Genomic DNA, 24884 nt, shown 5'->3' with positions numbered 1-24884 from the left:
GGACACAGACCTCCGTAGGGCTTTTCTAACCTAAATTATCCTATGATTCTATCCAGTGATTCTTTCCTTACCAGCAAAACTTGCAAGAAAATCCATTTATATTCAGTTTCGCTTACTTGTCATTCCCTGTTCAAAGTGAATGAACTGTAGGTATGTCTCTTCAGGAATAGCTACCGAATGGATCACACCACTTGTTTTCTGTCAGGTTTGTTTCCCTTTAGAAGTCCGAGTGTTTAAATGTTAAAGAAACTCAAACATATAATTCTTTACAGGAAAAGCTACAACTACTGGCTCAGCAGTTTCTGAAAAAGTGAGGACAAGGTTAGAAGAGCTGGATGATCTGGAAGAGGTGAGAAAGTTCTCTGATCGAAATACATCACCATTTTAAAAGTGAAATAAATTTGTGAAATAAAAATCTTTTATGAAACCTTTTAAGAATGTCCTGATTCTGCGTGTGCTTATGCAGTATTTAGACAAATACATACTTTCCATGGGACTTATCTAGTAATTTCAATCCTTATTGTTATAGGATGCAGGCAGAATCATATTTTTGTATCACTAGAAATTGCGATTGAAAAATTCACCTGATCTACCAGCGTTGATTTACGTTGGTACTGTGTATGGTCTGCAGCTGCTGTAAAACTTCATGAAGCCTAATAGTCTTAACATCTGATAATTTTGTTTGCCCGTGTTGCAGAAGCTGCATACTGTCTACCTGAGCTTAAAGTTACATTTATGTGTGTGATAGAAATACTGAGTACTCAAGTTATTTCTCAAACTGCAGTATTTTACTGTGCAAAGATGAGGTGTTCCATAACTTACTTTCCTAGAACCTGAATCTGTGGGGTACTTCTAGAATTGTTTTGGGTAATGTTGTTTTGAAACCTCTGCATCTTAACTAACTTCAGATTGCCTGTTGCCTGAGCCAGCACAGTTCTAATAGTTGCATATCACAAATAAAGGATTGGATTCTTTTAGTAGAAGAATAAAGTACCCTTTACCATAAGGAAATATGTAACCTTGTGTGAAACTAATTGTGTTTGCATTTTATCTCTTCACCTGTGATTGTTTTTACTGATGATTGTTTCTAGACTCTTATATTATGAAATCTGTTCTGTAATGCAGCTTAATAAACTCCTCAAAACTAGTCCTGAAGGTAGTTTTTAATGTCACTCATGCTTCTACTGAAGGCTGTTCCAGAACCACCCTTTGATTTTTCTAACTGCATTTATAGTCACATTGTTCCTGTGTCAGTTTGGTTCTAAAGCTTAAACAATTATTTCTGCTTCCAGTGTTTCGCAAGTTTATTTTTGCTATGTAATGTTTTTATAAGGTAAGGTCTTCTGGAAAAAAGATAGCAAGAATGCTCCAGTACTGAGCGTGAAGTGAAGATAGTTTTATTTTCTTACTGAGAGTGAAGCCAGATTTTTCTTGCTGTCAACAAATTTTTTAGGACCTTGCTGGCAAAATGTTTCATTTCTCTCTGATACTACTTCTACATAGGTGCTAATATGCTTATGTATAGTGTTAGTGTCTTAATTATACCACAAGTACAATACCACTGAAATAGTCCAGCATTTCTGATCTCACGGACAACTTTGGGTACCAGCATGTATGTCTCTTGAAAACCAAAGCAGTTGTGATGCACTCCTGTGCCAAACACCTGCAGTATTGATGATGCAAAGGTAAGAAGTGAAAATTAGGTAATTCTTTAATAAGTTTTGCGGGTTCCCCCCCACTGATGATTTGACTCTATAATAACGGCACTCTCCTTCCTTCCCTCCCTCTCTTACTAAGTAGACTTGTGTTTTCTTGCCAGGGGTCACAGAAAGAGCTGTTGAATTTGACTCAGCAGGATTACATGAACAGAATTGAAGAACTAAACCAGTCTTTGAAGGATGCTTGGTCGTCTGATCAGAAAGTAAAAGCTTTGAAAATAGTCATCCAGGTCAGTTTTACATTTTTGCTGTGTACAGAACTGGTGAATTTGGTGGTGTGGCTTGTCTGATTTCTTTCTTGGGGAAAGAAGGGTTTCTGTTATTTTTCTACTATTTGCTTCTGTTCTTCACTGAAACTCATTTCTTTCAGAGTTTTATGATGTCTGAGAACAGTTGGATTTTCAACTTCGTTGTTTATGTTGATTTTGACTAGGGTATGTGGGGTGGAGTTCTCATTAAAGAGAGTGGCCAAATGACAGATGTGGAAATTTTACCTGGTTAGAGATAATTAGAAAGAATAGCATGTAGTGGTATCAACTCTTTCTAGGACATATGATTTCCTGTCCTCTCCTCTTCCCCGTCTACCCTCTTGCACCCCATCCCAAATAATACCAGAATGGCCTTTTGAACATCCATGTATTCCCCATCCAGATTTACAAAGGCAACTGAATAATCTGATTTAGCACCCTAGCAAAGTACAGAAAACAACTCCAGATTTTTTAAGTTGGGGTTTTTTGGTTTTTTTTTTGTTTGTTTTGTTTTGTTTTTTTAAACTTCTCCACAGTCTTCCTCTGGCTCATTTGGGGTGACAGGCTGTGAGGGGAGCAGGGGGGAATAGGACAATTAAATGCTCTTTTGTTTGGCTTGGCCTTTAAAAAAAGGCCAGAGGCAGAGTGCATCAGAGGACAGAGGAGATAATGACATCGTTAAAAGCTGTAAAACTGATGTAATGCTAATAGTCATCAAGCAGGGTTATATAAAGTCAGAATTATTTTTTTTCTCATGCTGGATACTCTTGTGAAAACTGTTTGCAGTAATTTGAGCTTAAATTGTGGTAAAGACAATAAAGGAAATAAAACATAAATGAAGTGAGATCAGAAAATTGTGTGACCTTGGGTGACTAATGGTCTATTGTAATACCATGAAATCAGCACTATTATTCTTTAAAAAAAATAAATCCCTATATAGCTTTGTGAAGTGTGAATATCTTAGTGAAAAAGAATACAACATTAGAAGTCTGGAGGAGGAGAAATGGGATATGGACATAGTGTATTTACAGTGCATTAATACGTATATATACAGTGTCTGACATGCAGTGATAATCTACATGTTAATACTTTCATATATTCTTTTACAAATGATTTCACAAACAATTTTGAAATACTGTAGTTTTTAAGATGGGATTTGGTGCTTGCTTTTAGAAAAGTAGGATCAAAATTGCATATGTTTTTCTCAAAGTGTTGTCTGTGTATTGTTCACTTTGCACTTGAACTTTGTGCTGCAGATGGTCATCATTAATTGAAAGACTGGGTAAGAATGAAATAGGTGTTTGGGTATTTAATATGAATACAAAAATCTTTCATAAAGAAAGGAGACTATAACTAATAATAATTCTATACTTACAAAGCAGGGTAGGGTAGAAACCTAACCGAACTTTCCTTGCTGTGGTTCTTCCTAGTAAATAACGTAATTTTAAGAATGTTCTCTTAAAGAACTAAGCAGTTTTCTTGACATCAAGCTGTGGTTATATATATAGTCTATCATTATTAGTATGACATACTGATTAGTCTGCAATAGGAGAAGTAAATTTGGCCTTTTTTTGGTAGTTATTTTCAGAACTGTATACTGGGCTGGAAAAAGCGATTTTAATTTGAATGCCAGAATTACCTTTCATTTGGACACAAGATCTTTCATTTGGACATTGGGGATGGAGCCTTCATTCTCTGTATGAGAGTTTTACAGAGCCTGAAGTGCAGGAAGAATTCTGGTTATTAAGGCAGGGTCTGAATTTATAACGTGAATTCCTCAAGTGCCTTTTTATAAGATACTTTATTTGTCAAGATGGAATAAGCTAAGCTACTTAGAGTAAGCTGAAGTAAGTTGATTATGTGTGTGAGCTCTAAGAAAAGTGGTAAGTAAGTGTTTATGGTGTGTGTAGGTCCTAAACAGCTACTGAATTACCTTTCTTTGAAGGTGACTGACTTACCACGCAGTAGGGAAGATTCTACCTTGGTTTTAAGATGTGAGTGCTCTCACCTGTCTTTTTGTTGCACTCTTCCTCCCCGAAGAATAAAGCAAAAACACTAAGTGTGCCCCTTGTTTAGGCATGCTCAAATGTTACGATTTTCTTGTTTAAACAAAACAGTCTTGTGGGATATTGGATTGCTTCCTGGATTTTTTGAATGTAATGAAAACTTGAACTTTATTTATTCCATTGAGATCGAAGAATTGTGTCCTGATGAAGGAGAGAGAAGGGACAGAGATCACGGAGGATACTGTACTTCTCAGTTTTAGAGACCTGAGAAGACTCATGGTCAAAGGCTGTGTTTGGCTCACGTAGGGAGGAGGTGGCTTTCTCTCCCCCCCCAGTCATTTGCCTGTTTTCTTCAGGTGGAAGTTGATTCTTTGAGACAAAGTTTTTGACTGCAGTTTAGTCTGCAGTCTTTGCACTATCTTGGAAAACTAAGTATAGCTTAATTAAATATCTTTAAAATATCTTTATTCCTCACTGTGTGTTTTGAATTAATATCATAAATGGCTCCTCCTGGACTTGTATTCAACGATACTAGAACGATGTTGTCTAATACATTTTCAAATGTGACTTTGCACCAGGCATCGTTATAGTCCAACCGTCATGATCATGTTGGGTGCCTGTGGGTGGTGATTGACTACAGATTCCTTCCTGGAGCTGACTGTGGACCAGCTGGCCTGTTTCCAAAATGTTTGAACTGGTTATGTGAGCTGCAAAGATGTGTTGAAAGGCTCGTTAGCTAAACTTTTAAAATTGTTTGTTAACAGTTCTTAAAATGTTGTGTTTTATCTGGATGTTTAGAGAGATGGTGAGAAACTGAAAAATGCCCTGAAAAAAAGTTGTTTTAGAAAGTAATGCCTTTTTATGCTTCTGGGGGAGAATTTGTCTTGTCTGAACAAATGCACAGATCTGCATGGCCAGCTGAAATTCTGCATTGTAGATGAAGTTGTATAAAGGAAAAACAGATCTGTGAATAGCTCTGCTGGAAATGAAGAATAACCTGAAAAATACAAAGAGTACCATGACGTGTTACGTTAGATGTTCTTGTGCTTTTTGCTGCATAGTTGTTTGTGTTGGTTCTTTCCATCTGTAGATACTCATCTGTTCCAGCCTGTCTGGAGTAAAAACACTAACTTGCATTGTCCTCTAAAAATGTTTCTTTGGTTTTTTTTCCTTCTAGTGTTCTAAGCTTCTTTCAGACACAACAGTAATCCAGTTTTATCCAAGTAAATTTGTTTTGATTACAGATATCCTTGATACTTTTGGTAAGTATCTAATGTGCCAGACTTCCTACATGGTTGTTAATAAGCTGAAAATAATTTTTTGTAATGTTAGAAAACATCAAAGTTATCTGAAAAGTGCTGAAATGACTCTTAGTTTTAACACCAAACTTTTCCAGCATAAACATTTGGACACCAGTGATATAAACACGGTATATATTTGTTCAAAAACTCGTATGAGTGAAGTATTTAAAATAAAAATAATTAATTTTGTAGTTCTGTGCTTTATGTATGAGTGAATATCTAGAACAAAACCTTGGGAAAAATCACGATCTCTGCAGTTTGACATTTAAAACACAGTCTCATTATTATGAAAATATTTTGCTTTTGGCAGCCTCTTGACTCAAAATTTCATTCTATTTATATTTCAAGTATAGAAGTCAAAGTTTTCTTTAGCTGAATAGGGACTATGAAGTGATCAAAATGTAGTTACTGAATTTTTAAATTTATTTTTATCATTTTTAAATGATCCTTTAAGTAAAAATGTCTTCTGCTTCATAGAATTCTCTTCTTTTTCTGCCATGTTATGGAAAAGATTTATGACAGCATTCAAAGTTGAAGGGTATTTTGATGTTTAGCAGGATATGCTATGACATAGATCCAATTGTTTTTTCAGGTCTTGCTTCCTCTTTGTGCTCTTTCCTACTTACTGAAAGTTGCTGAAGATAACATAATATCCAAACTCAGCAAAGGCAGGACACCAGCTGTCCTTTCCTGGCCTGGGAGAAATCTGACCTTCGTGCTACCTCTGCACTTCAGGGAGCCAGATAAATTTTTTTTTTGTAGTGTGTGAAGTGCAAAATTCAGACTTAACATTTCAGCCTCACTAGAGGGCAGCAGAATGTTAGTGTTCTAGGAACTTTTTTCCAGCTAACTTCAATGTATGTTGGAGAGGGAACCTTTTGTATTAACATTTTGTGTTTTACAGTTTGTTACTTTGTTATGAGTGATCTTTTTTTTTTTTTTTTTTTTTTTTTAAACAGGGAAACTAGTGTATGAAAGAATTCTGTCAATGTGTGTGGACAGTCGTGTCTCTTTGCCAGGTAACTTTGCATTTGTTCCTACTGTTCTTCTGGAAAAAATCATGTCTGAACTAACTTGAGAAAGGTTAAACAGGACCCATGCTATTGTATCTCCTATGCAAAAAGTTCTGATTTGAATCTAGTAATTTTTAGTTTTTAGCAGAGTAAAATCCATTGCTTACAGCTGCCACCATTCACAGTGTTTATGCTAATTTACATTTTAACTGTGAAGAATATACCTAAGGTATAATAAAATATGCTTGTGGCTTTGATGTTACTAAACATAAACCGGGTCTTCCTGACACTTGAAATCACAAAGAATGATACATAAGTAGAGGGAGAATTAAAGATGAATGTCCAAATTAGGTGAAGGAAGACTTTTTTTCCTTTTTTTTCTTAGCATATGCTATTTTCTGAAAGTACTGCATTTTAATAGCTTAAAGCCAATGGTACAAATTTAACAAAGCAGAGAGTCTCAATTTTTGGTAAGTAGATGTCTTTGTTGCTACATTGGAAACTTGATAGTTTTGCTTTAATTAGGGAAGAATTTTGGAAGAAGCAGCAGCCTGTCATTGAGTTTGTGATCAGTTTACTACGATAGCATAATCTTTCTAACTTGGGCCCTCCCCACCTTCTTTTTTTTATTTTATTTGAAGTTCCAACACAATGTAAAAGTCTAATTTGACATTTACAGTACAAATGTGTATGAAAGAACCTCTTTAGGAAGGCACCGAAACATTCCATAGAAATACAGACATTTCCTTGCAATTTGGAGTGCATTAACTGCATGTCCTTGAAATACGAAACATTCTTACTCTGTAGTTGGCAACGCAACAGTACCACTAGGTTGCAGTTAAATCCACAGAATTTGAGCCAGAAGCTTGAAACCAACAAATACTTAAATTTGAAATAAACTTACAGGAAATACTTAAGAACAATTTGGTTGTTGCAGATCTGACAAACTGTTCTTACAAACATTAATGAAGGCAGACAGTTCCCGTAGGATGTCACGATTACTGGGCACAGTTACCTCTGTTCTGACGAGCTGAGCTCACGCTTCAGCTATACAGCTGCTGGGAGCATTGCTGGTGGGAACTTCCCGAGCAGCTATAAAAGTGGGAGGGAGAAGGGAAATCTGTGCTGCGCTTGCTGCGCATGGCAATGTGAACCCCCAGGGATTTCAGGCCCAACGTCCATGCTCATCCTGTGGGAACCAAGCAAAAAAAAGTTGGACAAGAGCTCCTGTGGTCCTAGATGAGAAGGAACATCTTCCTGTACACAGGCAGCGTCTAGTGTGTGGCTTCTCTTGTCTTGGAAGTTGGAAACTTTCTTGTGGAGCAGAAAGGGAGCTTCTCACCTTCTGGGGCAGGGGTGGGAGAGCACTGGTATTTTAAAGCTGTTTCACAAGGAGTTTATAAGCAGACATTCACAGCAGAAGCTGCTTGTGTTGCTTTTATCACTGAGCGAAGAGGGACCCATCCTTCCCAACCATCTTGCTTCAGACCTGAGTTGATCCCAAGAAGCGTATTTTTTGCCTTCTGTTCCAGGCAATCCAGAGAAAGAGGAGGCAGTTAGCCATGCAACTGTGTGCCCACCTGACCAGAGCACTGTCCCCATAACCCATCTGTTCCACCCTGGGGTGGCAGCTTTTTCCTGCTGGCAGCTGACACAAATAGTCCCAGAGCTCATGAGGAGAGAACTGCACTGCAGTGTTAGATGTTTAGCGTACAAAAACAAGTGTTCTGTCAGTGTTTAATACTTCTGACTTCTTGCAGTATAGCTTTAAATCATAAAATTATATTAGCCTTTTTAAGTAAAGAATTCAAGTGCTTAAATCTCTTTTATATGTATGCATTTATTACAGATTTATATACATGTATTTGTTACGCATTCCGTATATATTTTTTTTCTACTATTTCTGCTTTTGGCGGGAGGCAGAGGTTAGATTTTGAAGTAGCAGATCTGAGATTAGCTTTGAGTGCTTGACTTCAGCTTCTGCAATGTTACTTAATGCAAGATGGAGGGTCTAGTTACCTCTTGCTGTGTACTCAGCTCTTACTGCTGCACAAGAGAGCTGAAAAGCAAACATATTGCCTGGTTTATTATGGTGCACCTAATTTCTTGTTGAACGGAAAGAGAATACAATTTTAAACCTAGAATGAAAAGTAACTTGTTTCCAGAAAGAATGTAACTATTTCTGGGTTGTTGTTTTTTTTTCCCAGATAACTTTTCTCCAGAGAGTGTTAATGATACGGCTAAAGAAACTTGCTTAAACTGGTTTTTCAAGATTGCTTCAATCAGAGAACTCATTCCCAGATTGTATCCTTGTCAAATGAGACTCTTGGAGTGTGTCTGCAGGTTTTTCATAGACTTTTCCAAAAACGAACATGTTTGTTTCAGTAAAACCCACAGCCATCTGATGTTTATACTGACTGTTTTGTTTGTTTCAGGCTGTATGTTTTGAATTTAATTTTGAGTCATGTTTCATAGTAAACTGAATGCTGAATTATTGGCTATGAGCAGGGTGTCAGTGACAGAGTAGAGTTGATGTGTGAAAACTTTTGAAACAATAGAAATCTTGTAGAGAAATCATAAAGATCAACAAAGTGTACTGAGATTAATTACAGAAGGCCTTGAAATAGTTCCTTCAATGTGTATTTGGTATACAAATTTGGTTTTGTGTTTTTAAATTGCATGCATCTTAGTTTTGTTCCTTAACTTGACTTCATTTTAGTTATGTGGAAGCAGCAATACTGAAGTGCAATAAGTTCCTATCCAAAACGTAAGAGTAAACGTTAAGCATGGGAAGGAAGTGAATGGGCAGGCTTATAAACTAATTTAAGGAGTTACGCATGCAAGTTCTGTGATTAATGGTGGATAGGGTCTCAACAGATCTGAGAAGAAACAGTACTGAGAGGTTTTGGAGTTTTTAGTGAGAATGCCATAGAAAAATTAAAGGTGAACTGTGATACAATTTGAAATGCAATAGTGCTCACAGTTTTGGAATATATGTATAATTCTGACATCAGGAGTTTGCAAATTAAAAAACAGTGACTTCAGATGGCAGAGGGGGAAGCAAGATTGTTGAGAGATGTGGAATGTGGCAAAAAGATGGGATAGAAAACTGAAAGGAAAATATTGATGTGTTATATTGCTATAGACAGTGTTGGAGAAACAATTTAGAAGCAATGAACCATTATCTATTTAAAATCTTGGTATAAGCTTCATATGTTGCCAAACAGTGTCAGTTGCTGAGCTGAAAATGTTCTTTCACATGTAATCGTCCTTTTTCAGTTATATTTTGAAATGAGTGTTGCAAGCCAAATTGCTACTATAGTGACAACTTCATTATCCCTAAAAAGCAGTTCTTTTACTGGAATTGATGGGCCTCATCTCCAGGCACTAGTACAGCTTTGTCAAAAAGAACCTGTGGGAAAATGAGACATAAAAGGAGTTCTGCCTTAAGCAGCTGCTTTCTTCACATTGAATTACAGCCCTTCTGTAGCTCTGCTGTTCCTCCAAACTAGCGGAGGAGTTTTTAAGATGTGCTTGTCATTTAAAAGCCAAGCATCCAGCCTGGCTATCTGCACTACTCTTAATAGCAAATACTGCAATCTGAATATAGGATATGTGTTACTATACACATAAAATTTTACTTCTGAAATAAAATTTTGTGCTAATAGGCTGCTGCTTTGGTAGGTGTTTCCATAACTCATGCTCAAATTGTCAATCTACAAGGCAGCTACTGAAGTTATCTGTAGGTGATATAATTCTGTTATCGATTGTTAAATCTCATTTTTGTTTCTGAAAAATCTTAACAGGGGGATTTCGGAATGTCTCCCACGGTTGACTTCTATGATTAGAGGAATTGGAGATCCACTGGTTGCAGTCTATGCGAGAGCATACCTTTGCAGGGTAGGCTGTCATTTAACACTTCAGACCTGTATCAAAGATTTACTGCAGCTAGCTCTGCCACTAAAGGAAAATTTCTTTTAACTACTGTTTTTATCTGAAGTAGTCAGCAGCCTGTCTCTTCCTTCTAACAAGCAAAAAAATAAAATTTCTCTTTTGTTTGAATAATGGGGAATCTTTCTTTAAGTGTTTATAATAAGTAAAAATAGTTTTATGTGCTGCTTATGCCAGTTTTTCATCTTCAGGTAGGGCAAAATGTTAGGGACCTAAGTGGAAGGAGAGTTTGGGCTTTGAGACTACATGCTGTTGTCTGATTGCTAGGTGCTGCTTTTCATAGTTAATATGTGCACTTCCTCTATATTCATTTTCCTTCTCCTACTGCTAGAGCGTATTTGGCAGGCAGAGGGCTGGCAAGCTCCTTGGCAGAGGAGCCGCTTGGTAGAGTGTTCAGACAGTAGGTTTTTGTCTGACTGCGCAGTGTGGCTATGTTCTTATCCTCAACTACTCCTGCAGTTACCTTAACAGCTCAGCTAAGATAAACTTACCCAAGAAGAGACCCTAAAATGATTCAAAAAGTCGTCAATAGTGGAAAAATATTTGTGAAATACATTTCTGAAGTAGTGGCAAAAATCTCAACTATAATTGGAAAGTGGTAGGGCTGCTAATTAGCAATACTTGCATGAAATCAGCTGCCATCATGAAATGCAGTGAGTTTGCTCAGTGTAGATATATCTGTTATGTTTGAATAAACTGTCCAGTATACTTTTGGTATACTATTCAGGGGTGTCCATATGAATTCATGTATCTGCAAGTAATCGCTAACCTCTAGTCTACTCTGATACATGAGCTGTTTAGTTTATTTGAAGCTTGAAATACAGTAATGCCTGCATTTTTTTCATAGCCTAATCATTCCTGCTACATAGTGCAAGGTTTCTGAAGGCTTTTTAGGAAACACTTTGTATGCACAGTCCACCTTTTACTGGTCCAGATACAGCTAAAAGAGATGCATAATGATAGAGCAGTTAGGACTAATAATCTAGTAATAGTAATTGCAGTTATGTAGTAAGGAAGAGGTTAGCATGCTCCTTTTTGTCCACAAAGATGATCATATGAAATAAATAGTGAAAATTTTCTTGGAGTAAAAAATAACTGTTAAAATACTGACCTGTTTAAAATAAGAAAACTTATTGGAATGGAAGGCATTTAATCTTCTGTATTCCACCTACTGACACTATATTAATACTTTCACAATTAGGATAATGAAAACAGATTTTTAAAAAATATAAATTGTGGAATAGGAAACCTGTAGTATTGATATGAATGATGTCTAAAGCCACAACATAGTAAAATGTGGGAATAAACACTTGCATGAAACCAAAGAACCAGATCTTTACACAGCAAGGTGATGCATTTCTCTTTAGCTCCATGGTTTGAAAGGAAATTATATGCAAAGAAAAGTGATAGATGAGTGGCTTGGGTCTGTGCAAGGTATCTCTGTTTTGTGATGAAGTCAGCTAGAATTGCAGGTGCTCAGGGATCCCAAAAAGTGAGATCCCTGGGTTGGTTTGAAGAGGGGAACCTTAAGCTGTTGAGACTGATTTGTTTGTGTGTGTGTGTTTTTAAGCCTGATCTGTTACTAACTTCTTACTCGCTTCTGCATCTTTCTCTTTAGTAATATGCCACATTTTTATTTTTTGATATTTTTATCTGTGTTATTGAAAACAGTCCTGTATGGGTTAGTTTCCTTTGCAGTTCCAGCTTAACTACATACGCCTTATGTTTGTGCTTCACCTTGTATTATTTATCAATATTTTATCTATATCTATCTATATATTCACATTTTCCTGTGGGGTCCTTGCTTTATTCTGTCCACAGAATACATACATGTGATTTTAAGCAATTTCTGAACTTTGACCGACTTTTTAAATATACTTCGCTGTAGGCTCTCTGAATACAATGAATATAGGCTGTTGCAGTGCAGGCACTGGGGTAGACATTGATTTCCTCACTGCTTACAGATACTGGAGCTGATGTTAGGAGAACCATGTTTAAACACAGCTGTAACTACCTTAGGGTAGTAGTTAGTGGATGTGACTGTAAGAGTAAGAAAGGAAATAATCAGTCAAAAGCATGTGATTCAGTACTGTATGTTGACTTGCTGTGTGTGACTAGGTGTACTCCTTCAGACAATGCATTTTTGTCTTACAGTTGAAGGAGAATCATAGGTGATAGATGCAGATAAAATCTTTCTCTTTCTGTTAATACAGGTTGGAATGGAAGTGGCACCACAACTCAAAGAAAGCCTTAACAAAAATTTCTTTGACTTTCTTCTAACATTTAAACAAGTAAGCAAATAGAGGTTTTATTCGCAAAATGGCATAAATACACTGCTTAATCAACTACCGCATACTTTTAAAAAAACCTTTGAAGTTCTTAAATCTAGATTTAGGGATGTTCCTGTACCTAGGTACAGTATGGGAAATTTTACATACATTCTGATAAGTTGAAACTGCTCTATGCAGCGTGTTTCCATGCTTTAATAATATATGTTACGAGCTTGATATTTTTTTCCCCAGCATGCAAGGAATGCTTCAAAATATCTGTGTGTCGTTGTGATCTTGTCGTCGTTTCTATTCATACAGAAACTTTGTCCAGTTTATCATAGCTCCTATTAAATACCTTTTCACAGCAACATGTTTTTGTCTTTTATTTCAACAGATTCATGGGGATACAGTTCAGAATCAGCTGGTAGTACAATGTGTGGAAATTCCTTTGTATTTGACTTTATATTCTCCTGCTATAGACTGGATTTTACAGTGTATTGCATACCGTGCTCCTGAAGTAAGTAAGCATGGTAATGCTTGATACCGAAGGAAGTGTTGGGGTGAAGAGTTAATTTTGCCTGTTAAAAAAAACCCTCAGTCAGTACTTACATGAGTGTGAAAGAGAGTATAAAGAGCCTAGATACAACTGTCTGTTTCTCTCTTCTATACAGGAAGAATGTTCATTTCGACAAAGCTCGAGCTAGACCACTTTAAATTCATAGGCAGTATTCCTATTTGTTTCTTGCTGTCCTTAGCTAGTTTAGTCTTTATTTCCTGACTTCATTAGTTTCTTCTGTCATACAGATATAAAAATGATTTGAGTAAACTGCAGCTTTGTAATTGCTTAACATAGTCAACAGGCTATTTTAATCTCAGTCAGTCTGTTTTGCATGCTGTGGCAGAGTTGGTAATCTTCACCTCTCCTGCCAAAGATAATTGACCTGGCTGGCAAATAGTAATTACTCTGAGAAATGGCATGGCTGAAGGATTGCAAATTTGATTTCCATAAAACGGTGGTTTTGATTAAAATGCCACTATACCTATTCCAGTTGGTGGTTTTTATGTTGTACTACACCATTGTTTTCTTGTGTTGTCAATACAGGATAAGGCAGGATTATTGGAATGTATTGGGTAGGTAATTAAAACAGCTTTTAGTAGACTTCACTACAGTAATTAAAGCTGAATTTATTTGCAGAGTCTCTACTCGCTAATTTGAATAAGTAATTCTTCCAGGTTCTGCTTACTGAGATGATGGAGAGATGCAGAAAATTGGGGAACAAGTAAGTATGGCACTACATAGAAGACACGAGTCTGTAATGAGTACCCATGAGTCCCTGTAATAACATTCTCTCTCCCTTTTGAAAACACTTTTTGGATGCATAGTATAGCTTTTGTTCTCCTAGTAGCTTACTAAATCATGATTATGAACATCTATTTTCCAGAGATTAATTCTAAAATATGGTAAATCACTTGTAGAGCAAAAGTTAATTAATTAACTTGGTTGCTGCATTTTGGCTCCTAAGCCAAAGTTAAGGACATGTAATGGGTTCTCCATCAGCCATGTCTCCGATTCCTGGTTGTGCTTCATTTTTCTCTGTTTTGCTCCCCTTCCTGCCCCCTAGCCTCCGCTGGCTACAGTCAGCCCATACACGCATTTTGCAAGGGAAGTTATAAAGCAACTGACACCTTTGGAAGATGGTAATATTTAGGCGGCTGGTTTTTTCAGCATTAGAATTAGTATCCCAAATGTCTCCTAGAAGTCTGTGTGCAGACTAATCACCCTCAGTCAGTAGTTCAGGAAGATGTTCTGAAAGTTTTGGATGTACTTGGAGCTGTGTGAATGCAATTTGACCTGCTGATAAGCTAATCTCAATTCATTTTATTGGGTAGGTAGGCTGAGTTCTGTGAAAGTTTTCAGCTACCTATTTTTTTTCTGATGTGCTTTTGCACAGTCCATTCTGCAGTGGCTGAGGAACTAAAATATGTTAATCACTTAAATGAGGAATGCCAGCATTAGCATTCTGTGACTGAGCTAAGGAGTGCGGGGAAAGTGTGATTTTAAAAATGTGATGTGAAGATGCTATTGTATCAGAGTGTATATGGGTAAAAACAATCCACGTAATCTGCTGTCTTGATTATTTTGTATAGTGTTGATTTGTTTTGTGGAACTTATTTTCAAATCACCTTTTAGCATTTCTCATTGTAAAAATGGGCTTGGTGCCTCCTCTTTGTGCCTGTCTGTTCTTTGAAGGAAGGACAAAATGTTGAGTATAATGAGGGTTTTTTTTTAAAGAAATATTTCTGGGACACATCCTTTTTATTGGGAAGTTGAATAATCCAGTTTAAATGATCTATAAAATGATCTGTTTTCTTTTACACTGGAGTTCTGTGTTTTTATGTCTTCTCATGACTGTCAAAATATTACAAAGCAAGAGGCATCAGTATATAAATCTTTAAATAATCTCAGTATGTTCCATGAACTATGTTGCAACCATCTAAGTGAAAAGTGGCAGCCTGCTTCTCTGTATTGCAAGTGAACTGGAAGTACTTGTCTAATGATAAAATGCAAATTCCAGTCAAATTGCAATGGGACCACTAATGCTCAGTCAGAAACACAGAGGACGCTGGGCTATTTTAAGCGCTCCATAGAATTTCCCTCAAGGTAAACTGCCCTGTATTCAAACTGTCTGCTTCAGACTAGTGAAGGACACAGTGTTTTATGAGGCAGCGTCTGTGCTAACTCACGGCTGAGTTTGCCCAAAGGAATTGCCTTTTGAATGATACTAGATTTTGCTGCTTAGGTTTGCATAATAGTATCAGTAAACTGAGTTTTACAGTAATGCAGTGAGTTCACTCTTCCATTGGTAACTTTGACTTGATAGTAATACACATATGGGTCTGAGTGATTAATCGTAAATGTCTAAATATGTCAATGCCAGTTATCATATGGTAATGACTGTTTGGATTTATTTTAATCCTGACAATGCAGCTGCTAGGAATCTGAGTTTTATAATGCATATGTATTTTAATTCAATGAGAAAAACTTCAATAGAGATTTGTCCTGCCAAAGTATACTTCTGAACTGTAGTTAAAAAGAGAGAGTAAGTTTCTAAACATGTCAGCTACTCCTGGTTTACTTCGTCTTTCTAGTAAACTTACGGTAAAATGGTGGCTTCAGAAAAACCTGTGTGGAACAAGTATTGTAGAGGCTGCGTTACCTTTTACTTATCTGATGGCTTCATGTTTTCTTGTTTTGCTTATGTACTATTAATCCTCATCAATGCAAGCTTGATTTGTGAGGGTTTTTTCTTCCTTATCCCCTTTTTTTTTAAATTTAGAATAGATGCTGGACAGTTCTTAGTCTAAGAAGTTCAGATTAATGTAAATGAAAGGACAACAGAATTCTAGTCAATGTTGAGCTGTATTGATATATGTTATGTTCATTGTAGTGCTTTGCTGTTGAATTCAGTAATGTCAGCATTCAGAGCGGAGTTTATTGCTGCCAGATCTATGGACTTCATTGGCATGATTAAAGAGTGTGATGAATCTGGATTCCCAAAGGTAACTTTTTGTATGTAATTTGTAACAATTCCTGTTCCTTGTCTGACAGAGTTCTTTATACTCTTAGTTGCCTACATAACTTGCACATCACTTAAATAAAGGGTGCTATGATCCAAAAAATATTTCTGCACAGTGTACTTGCTAAAGCAGTATTGGATGGACATGCACCTTCTGCTTTTAATTTAAAATTTCTCATTAACTTTCAGCATCTCCTCTTTCGCTCCTTGGGATTAAACTTGGCATTGGCTGATCCTCCTGAAAATGATCGCCTTCAAATATTAAACGAAGCCTGGAAGGTTATAACAAAGCTGAAGAACCCACAGGTGAGTTATTGTGCATTCTGTTTCAGCTACTGATCTGTGTTTAGGGCAAAATTGTAGCCAGTTGTTCAGTAAGCATATGCTTAGCGTGACACGGTTTACCTTTTCTAGATACACACAGTTGCCAAAAAATATGATGCCTGGTATTATCTTTATATAATCCCTGCTTTTCTGAGCTCTACTTAAGCATAACTTAATTCTGTATAACGTAATTCTACATAAGCAACTTTTGAGGTTTGTCATTAGTGCTAGATCTTTAGGTCTGCATGAATCATACCTCCAGGATTTAATTCTTTTAAGTGTATTTTTTTGCAAGTGTATTTCTCATAACCTTCTGTAAATATTGGTAATCATAAGACATGTATTTCTAGGATTATATCAACTGTGCTGAAGTGTGGGTGGAGTATACATGCAGACATTTTACGGTATGTGAAAATTACTTTGTTTCCTTTGAAGGTTCTCTGATACTGACTAAGTGGCTATATTAGCAGTTTGGTATTAAAAATGGAAAAGCTATGGCTATTCAATATAAGTGTGTAGGACTTCAGTAGTGAATGAAAAAAAAAATGTATTTCCTTTCATGAGAGATGAGTAGGGACAAAAGATGCAGCTTTGAAGGAGTCTTCACCATTCCCCAGCACTGCATATTTCTTACCCTTTTATTTTAATGGCAGATGGACCAGTTTAAGTAAGGATTTACTGGAACTATGGCTAAAGTTCCTGGCTTAACTAGAGCTCTGTAGAAAGCTGATGCTTTGGCAAATGGAAATAAATTATCCAACTGGTTTTCAGTGACTTGATTTATGTGCCGATTTCATTATTGTATTTTGTAACCTCATTTTTCACTACACAGAATCGAGAGATCAATACGGTTTTGGCTGATGTTATCAAACACATGACTCCTGATCGAGCATTTGAAGATGCTTACCCACAGGTAAATAATTTATTTTGCCAAATCTGTAAAAATCTGATGTGCGTTTTCTTAGATGAAGTTAATTCTTAAACATTACTGATGTCTCTTACCACAAAATAATTATTTTTAAACACTGGCTATAATTTGGGAAGCCTTTTGGAACAGTGTAATGCTGTGATTTGTTCCTCCTTTTTTTCCTGCACATCAATATTTCAGTTCAGAGAAATGCTAAACCAGAATGATTTATGTATTTAGAAGTAGCAATAGTTAACTCCTACATCAACAGTGGTGTTCTGCTGAAGAAAATTAGCAATCATGGCAGGCTGTTTAAACAGAAGTAAACTATAAAATAATCCATCTCTCTACTTGGCATTGTTAAGGCATGCCAGGTGAGATATGGATTAGTTGAAGAGGTTTTTTGTGGTTACTTGGAGGGTAGATAAAGTGCCTGCAAAAGAAGATTTAACAAACTGGTGTGGGGTTTTTTGTTTGTTTATTTGCTTTTTCTTAGAAATAGAGAGCTGGAGGATATGCAGACTATAAATCAGAAAAATCTGCTTCGCTATAAATGTAAAGAACAAATAAAGCCTGGGCAGGCTGGTCAGCCTCTATTCATATGAGTTCTGAAGAGCATGTTGGAAAAACATCTGTTAGGAACAGCATAGCTGTAGTTGATCCTGCTTTAGGGAAAGAAATTACACTGATGAATGCTTGAAGTGTCTTCCAACCCAGTTTTCTATGAATAACTAGAGAAGAATAATCTCTGGTGTGGATAGTCGTAATTTAACTTGTATTACAATAATTTTCCTCTTTTTTTCTTTTCTTTTCCCTTTAGCTGCAGTCAATTATTCAAAAAGTTATTACCTATATCTATGACTTCTCTCTGCTTTTTTCAGTGGTAAGTGATACTCTGTTTAATAAATTTTTAAGAAGAACTATTTTGCACTGTTTCTGCAAGAGAATTTACCTGACTTAGATATTTAGATTGTTTGCAAGCTCACATAGCGAGAGGACTTTTTATCAAGTAGATAGTAAGTGCAGAAACGTTTTGGAAGCTCTCTGCTGCTTACTACTTAAATGTTCATTATTCTAATTCCAATTTTCTGTACTTTTTTTCCTTAGGCTGTTACATTCTCTAAGTTTGTTTGTTACTATGGCATAAGTGACAATCAGTGGAAGATAAAATACCATTTATTTGTGTGTGCGTTCGTGTAGTTGCTGATACCTGTTTCTATGTTATTATATATACTTAACGTGCTCTATCATAGGGCATAAGTTTGGCATTGAAACAAAGTGAAACTTAGAGACGTCAGAGACTATATAAAGTAGAGAATGAGGAACAAAGACAGCAGGTATCAAAGTACTGAAACCAGTTGAAGAGTAAAATTCAAGACTGACCCTGTGGATTTGTAGTCAAGTCTTGTTCGCAAATTGCTCAGATAATTCTGAAAAACTTACCCGTGCTATATTCTTGAGATGATACTGAAACTAAGTATTTCAGTATCTTAACAACCTTAAACCTTTATCTTTGAAGAAAATTTTAATGTCTTGGGCCTTCATAAGTTGCCCTGGATAAATGTAAAATGGTTGCTGGTGTGTGGCCTGTTTTCATTATTTTTAATATCCTACCTTTTGTTCCCATAGATGTCTGAATTTGTCATGATCTTAAGCTATTTCAAGTGTATGATAGCTTTTAAAAAATTTGCAACATTTCATTCAAACAGTTCTGTGTTTTGTGTTTTATTCTGGATCTGTGCAATCAATAAACTGATACGCCTTTCAGCCATCTGTGCTTTTCCATTTGTTCCACTCCTTCATCCTTCAAGATGAATTACTGTCTTCAAAAAAGATTGAAATAATTTTAACTAAACCAGCTATGATTATAAAACTTATCCAAAATTTTTATTGTTTTAGTGTGTTGTTTGTAAAACACCTAATTTTACTTGTTTATGTATTTGTACTTTCAGGAGAAATTCTTGCCATTTCTGGATATGTTCCAGAAGGAAAGTGTGAGAGTGGAGGTTTGCAAGTGCATTATGGAATCTTTTATTAAGTAAGTGGAGAATATTGAGATTAAATGCACTCTGGAGGGTCTGGGGAATGTACTGAAAGATTGCTAGAGAAGATGAGTCTGTATATAGGCAACTTGGCTTGTGAAGGTGTTCCAGGCTGGGCTATGGGAAGAAAAATGAAAATGTGTAAATTTTGTCAAAGCAAGCTGAAATTGAAGTAATCATATTGATGCTGACTTGCTGTGGATTAACAGAATACTTCTTCTCTGAGCTTCTTTAAATTTATGTTGCCTTAGTTGGTTTATGAAATTTACTTCATATTCCAGCTGATGTGACAGCACAGAACTGTGACCTTGGTATAATGGAGGAAGAGAGACAGTCTCTTGTTACAAGCTCCATTATGTAGAAAAATGGGTATTTCCACAGTTGAAAATGAACTTAGAAGATGAGGCTTCATCTTCAAATATTGTAAAAGTCAAACAGTCCTTTTCTTTTCACATAATTAACAGGTTCCTTGAAACTTCTTTTTTTTTTTTTTTTTTTTTTTTTTTCCCCCTCCTTTTTCACTTTCCCTTCAGGTATTTATATACACTGCTTAGCCCCCCCCCCAAGCCTTCTCTTCTCTAGGCTAAACAGTCCCAGATCTCTTGGCCTTTGCTCATATGAGAGATGCTGCAGCCCCGTAATCATCCTAGTGATGCTCCACTGCACGTGTGCCTCTGTACCTAAACGTGACATTTATCTTTCCTGTCTGTCCATCAGTAACTGAAAAAACTATATTACTTCTTGGTAGATCTAGGATTGCTTTGTTTTGATGTTCTTAGATTGCCTCAATGTATCACGTGTCTAGCTTGCTGTGTCTCTTAAGGAGTCAGATTCTGTGGTTTGGGAGTAAAGCTCCCTGTATTAAGATAATATTTCTTGACTGGCATTTGTTGGAACTGTATGTCTATTAACCATGTGATTTTTGGAGTTCTGTTGGTTAAAAAATGAATATAAAACTTCTGTAGTGTCATACAATGCTGATGATTGGAATTATGCATTAAATTGGTGTTATTCATTGTTTTTCCTTTTGACAGAGCAGGATTTTTCATCACTTTTTCTAAAACATTTTATAGGCATCAGCAGGAATCTACAAAGGATCCTGTTATACTTAATGCTCTTCTGCATATCTGCAAGACAATGCATGATTCTGTGAAGTAAGATTTACTTTACTCATTCTAATAACTATCGTTTATGCAAAGTTTGGCTGCTTGGTATACAGTTTTACATTTCTAAGGCTGTTTGTTTCATGGTGGATTAAGACATGAATCCAATTAGTGGTGAGGGAAGAGCTGTGCAGTGAAGTGGCAGCACATACCATTTGCTCTTTAATTACTGCTTTATTTTGAATACTGAAGCAGAATTTTAAAAGGAAACTAGCCATGGTTTTGTAGATTTTTCTAGTGAAGCAAAGACACTAAACAATCCAATCTTTTAAGAATATTTTTGAGAGTGAAACCAATGTAATCTTTGAGTTACAGTGAATCATAAACTATTTTTGAGGTTTAAGTGAATATGTAGCTATTAAAGCACAGATTGCCGTACTCAATTATACCTTTTTTGAGGCCACTTTTTTCAGCCATTACAAAGGGATGTGAAATCTTTAAAAGGACACCTGGAAGATCTTTAGGAACTTGAGTAGGGGAAGCTAGAGCAGAGGACAAGCTCTTGAACCATCTGTGTCTTTCCCCTAAATCATCCTCTTCTTTTGTCCCCTTGACTTTGCTGAGGTTGTTCAGGAGCCTGTATGCCCTGTTGCACCCTCACTGTTTGAGTAGCAGTTGTGCAATGTGGAAAATAGTTGTGGTTTGTAGGTAACTAGCAAAAAATCACGCAGAAATCTGTGTCGGATTGCAAATAGAGCCAGAATCATATTGGTGCGAATTTTAGATCTTAAGAGCAAAAATATTTTTTTTTTCTTCTGTTTTGGGTTGAGTAGAATTGTAAGGGCACCATTTCTTTTGGCACTCTGAGCCCAGAGCCTTTTAGTATGATAGACACTGTAAAGGAACTTGAAACTTTCTCAGCCTTGATATGCCATGAATGCAAGATTCACTGCCAATAAAGAAGTCAGATTTGGCATGTAATTCCAATTTATACCAGCTAGAGTGCTTTGTTTTGGGTTAGAGCACCTTATTTGGCTGTATGTTGCACTAAAAGCCGCTTCAACCTTTAAATAGAACAATATATTGAAGCTAAACCAGCTTATTTTAAAAAATTAAGCATTTTATGGCAATCCATATTTGGTGCTTCCTCTGACGTTTTGCCAAAACAATTCGATAGTTTACTGGGTTCCTTAAAATCCCTTAAACCATCGTTAGCTTGGTTCTGTTGTGTCATCTCTTATCGGCCAGTCATCATAAATTCTAACTGCCTTAAAGTAACTTCTGTATCTATTTTTACATCCTGGTTCAGGAAACTCCCAACCCATTGTGTAGGGCTCACTGACCCACCGTAACAGCTGTTGGAGGATAACAGCCTTCAGACTGGTAGGGGTCTGGTTCAGAATTGAACTGGAAACCTATAACTGACCCGGAGATCTCATTACAAGTCTTCTGAGCCTTTCAGAGCCCATCAGTTGACTCTTTTGATTGGCAATGCACTAATGAGCTAATCATGCTGAGATTTTCTTTCCTCCTTTACTGAATTTGTATAATAAAACTATTGTTCTCTTCCCATCTGGTGTCTGAGCTAGGAAATTGGTAACTGATATACTAAAGGTCAAAGCTGGAGCCAAGTACATAATAGTAAAAGGATTAAATTGTATTAGTTAATTGTAATTTAACTTTTTGTTTATCCATTTGCACTGAAACAGGTTTGACTTATTGGATTTTCATATGATGTAAACTTGTTTCAAATCAGATTTGGACTCTTGCTATAGAACATGTATCTGTGATAATCTTGAAAAGAAACTCTTTTTACATACCAGTTTAGGTCGGTTCTTACTAAAACATCAAAAAGGCAGCACTGTAACAGTGATGTTAATTATTTTTTCAATTATGTGTCAGGGTTAGTTTAAAAAAAAAAACAACCCAAAACCCCCCAAAAACCCCAAAACAACAAAACCCAAAAAAACCCCAACAAACCAAAAAACCAAACAAAACAATAAACTAATGCTGTTTCTAAAATAAATACATTAACTATTACATATAATATTTAAAGTGTATTTTAAAAGCTTTTCCCCTTAAATAGGATAACTTTTTTCTAAGAATAGATTTACTAATTTCTTTAGGTTTTTATAATCAGTTCTTACTCAAGTTCTCATGTTGTAACATAAGACTGAAGCTGTTTGCTTGCTGCAGTAAAGAACATAAGCTTAGCTTCTTTTTCCTGATGCCAAAATCCGAGTTTCTGTAAAATCTAAAGACACTCTTAGCAATTTTTACTTTTTTTTTTTTTTTTTAAATTTGGAATATAGTTTGGTGCATGGTTGACTTGGTGATGTTCATATTAAAATTTGTGTTATTGCTTTATAACTGAAATTACGAGCTTAGTGGTCTTAGTATGCAATAAATACTTTATACGGACATAACTTTATATAATTAGTATGTATCATTTGAACCTTTACAGATAAATAAGATAAGCAATATTCTAAAATTTACCACGTAAATTTTCTCTTACAGTGCACTAACTCTGGAGGATGAGAAAAGAATGTTAGCAGCTTTGATAAATGGATTTATAAAAATGGTGAGTGACAATTGTGTGCAACTGTTGGGGTGTACTTTATAGCTTGGATTTTCATGACATCCCCATGAGAAACAGGTGTCTATGTAGCTGAATCAGAGACTGTGTCTGACTTGCTTAAGACCGTTGAAAACCCCAACTGGTGTATTTTAGTGAAATAAGTATGCATGGGTTGAAGGCAATATCATACATTGTTGAAGCTGACATAGTGCAGTCTTGAGAGTTTAAAGTGCACATGTTGTTTATTTAATCACATTTTCTGCTAGTTTTTTAAATCTCATGTAAAACATGGTAAGTATTTAAAAGTTAAACAGCAATTAAAGTCTTGCCTATTATAGCATCAGAGAGATCACTGATTTATGTGAATGAAGTTCCATTACCCAGCTCTAAATGAAACCAGTACCAGCTTTAAAAACACAAAATAAATAACTTGTATGTTATTCTTATCTCTGTTTATTTTAATTTACAAATAAGATAATTTGTATCATCAAAATAGTAGTCCCACAAAAATTCCAGTTGTTTTGCCTTGAAATTAATTTTTAACCCTTCCCTCCCTCTTATCCCAATAAAATCTTTTGTTCTTGTCTGTTGTGTTTGAGATCTCAGGTTGTTTTAGGAAGATGTTATCAAGCCTTTTTTTATTCTCTAACCAGGTACTCCTTAATGCTTGGCTTTTCTTTCACGTGGTCAGAGCTGACAGGCTTTGTCTCTACTTGTCCTCTTTGTCCTTTGTTACAATTCTATGAATTTCTCTCTAGATGGTTGCTTTCTCTTCCACTATAATAATTTGCGATTTAATATGTTTTTAATATAATTTTGCTTTATTAAGCTTTGTGTGCAATATAATATTGTATAATTTCCTTTAGGAGGATTTCCCACATTTAATAATATTTGATGTGGCTTTATGGTCTTAGTTTACGGGGAAAAAAAAATCCCATAGCAGCAAAATGACTGGTTATAAATTTTAAACCAGCTGACATTGATGTGTAGGGAAAACCAGTTGTAACACTCATCTTTATAGTCAGGCTTTCTTGTGGAAAATTTTATATTTTTAGAGAAGTTTTCTTGAGACTAGGACTCAAGAATCAGCAATTGCAAAAATAGAGGAAAGGCGAAGACATTTGTCTCTAATGTAAGAAGCAATCCTTTGTTTTCTGGTGCAGTTCCTTTGATCTTTCACTGTATGGATTAAATATAATTTTTATTTTAATTCTGTAAAAACTTCTTTTGCATGTGGCTTGAGAAATAATAAATAATGCAGCCTTTACTTCTATTAGAAAAAAAATTCCATTTGAATACATAAATGTAGACTGCCTGGAGACTGTTTTCTCTTGCTAGGCTTTTAATTGACAGCTGAGACACTCCAGCTGACAGCACTTGGTTTTTTAAAATCTGGAGGGTTGAAGTAGGGTGTTCTCACACAAGGATTGGTTTTTGACTTCTCCTCTTTCCTGCCAGCAAGCAAGGTTGCAGGCTTTTGCCATACCGTATAAGTATATATTTATTAACCAGACTCAAGGGAAACCTGCTTTTCTTGCTGGTATATCTAGTTAGGAAAATGCTAATTTCTCTTGGAGGCCCTATATAAACTAGAAATTACAGGAATCTGAATACAGATTCACTGATCTGTTTCTGTTTTTCTGGGTTTTTTTGTTTTGCCTTTTAAGTATGAACTATACCAAGCCTTTGTCCCTGTTCCATAAAGAATGAAGAGTTCTGCTAGTGTTGAAAACACTTCACAAATCTAGGATTTAAATTTTCTTTTCTTGATAAATGCTTGATCTGTAAAGTAGAAGATCATGTGGAGGATGGACAAAAAGCCCCCAGCAAAACTTTCAAGTTTCC

The 24884-nt window shown here is 35.9% G+C and overlaps 1 protein-coding gene across 5 annotated transcripts in view; it reads left to right on the top strand.

Annotated features, from left to right (window-relative positions):
- Window positions 1-24884, top strand: part of VPS35L (VPS35 endosomal protein sorting factor like) — a 59373-nt gene that overhangs the window by 8122 nt on the left and 26367 nt on the right. For all 5 annotated transcript variants that reach the window (XR_005931422.1, XM_030001433.1, XM_041120175.1 and 2 more), the window contains 18 exons: window positions 273-349; window positions 1820-1948; window positions 5150-5234; window positions 6233-6292; window positions 8494-8590; window positions 9006-9053; window positions 10093-10186; window positions 12451-12528; window positions 12902-13024; window positions 13741-13787; window positions 15957-16068; window positions 16275-16391; window positions 16760-16813; window positions 17242-17322; window positions 18137-18199; window positions 19269-19354; window positions 20432-20512; window positions 22979-23042. Coding sequence is in view for 4 of the 5 variants with exons in the window: in XM_030001433.1 (XP_029857293.1) it covers window positions 273-349; window positions 1820-1948; window positions 5150-5234; window positions 6233-6292; window positions 8494-8590; window positions 9006-9053; window positions 10093-10186; window positions 12451-12528; window positions 12902-13024; window positions 13741-13787; window positions 15957-16068; window positions 16275-16391; window positions 16760-16813; window positions 17242-17322; window positions 18137-18199; window positions 19269-19354; window positions 20432-20512; window positions 22979-23042 (1496 nt within the window). In the remaining variant the exon portion in view is untranslated. The remainder of the gene's footprint in view (window positions 1-272; window positions 350-1819; window positions 1949-5149; window positions 5235-6232; window positions 6293-8493; window positions 8591-9005; window positions 9054-10092; window positions 10187-12450; window positions 12529-12901; window positions 13025-13740; window positions 13788-15956; window positions 16069-16274; window positions 16392-16759; window positions 16814-17241; window positions 17323-18136; window positions 18200-19268; window positions 19355-20431; window positions 20513-22978; window positions 23043-24884) is intronic.

Source organism: Aquila chrysaetos, chromosome 25 (genome assembly GCF_900496995.4).
Source record: "Aquila chrysaetos chrysaetos chromosome 25, bAquChr1.4, whole genome shotgun sequence".
Taxonomy (NCBI): Eukaryota; Metazoa; Chordata; class Aves; order Accipitriformes; family Accipitridae; genus Aquila; species Aquila chrysaetos.
The sequence above is the reverse complement of the archived record's forward strand: the minus strand, read 5'-3'. Positions and strand labels throughout refer to the sequence as shown.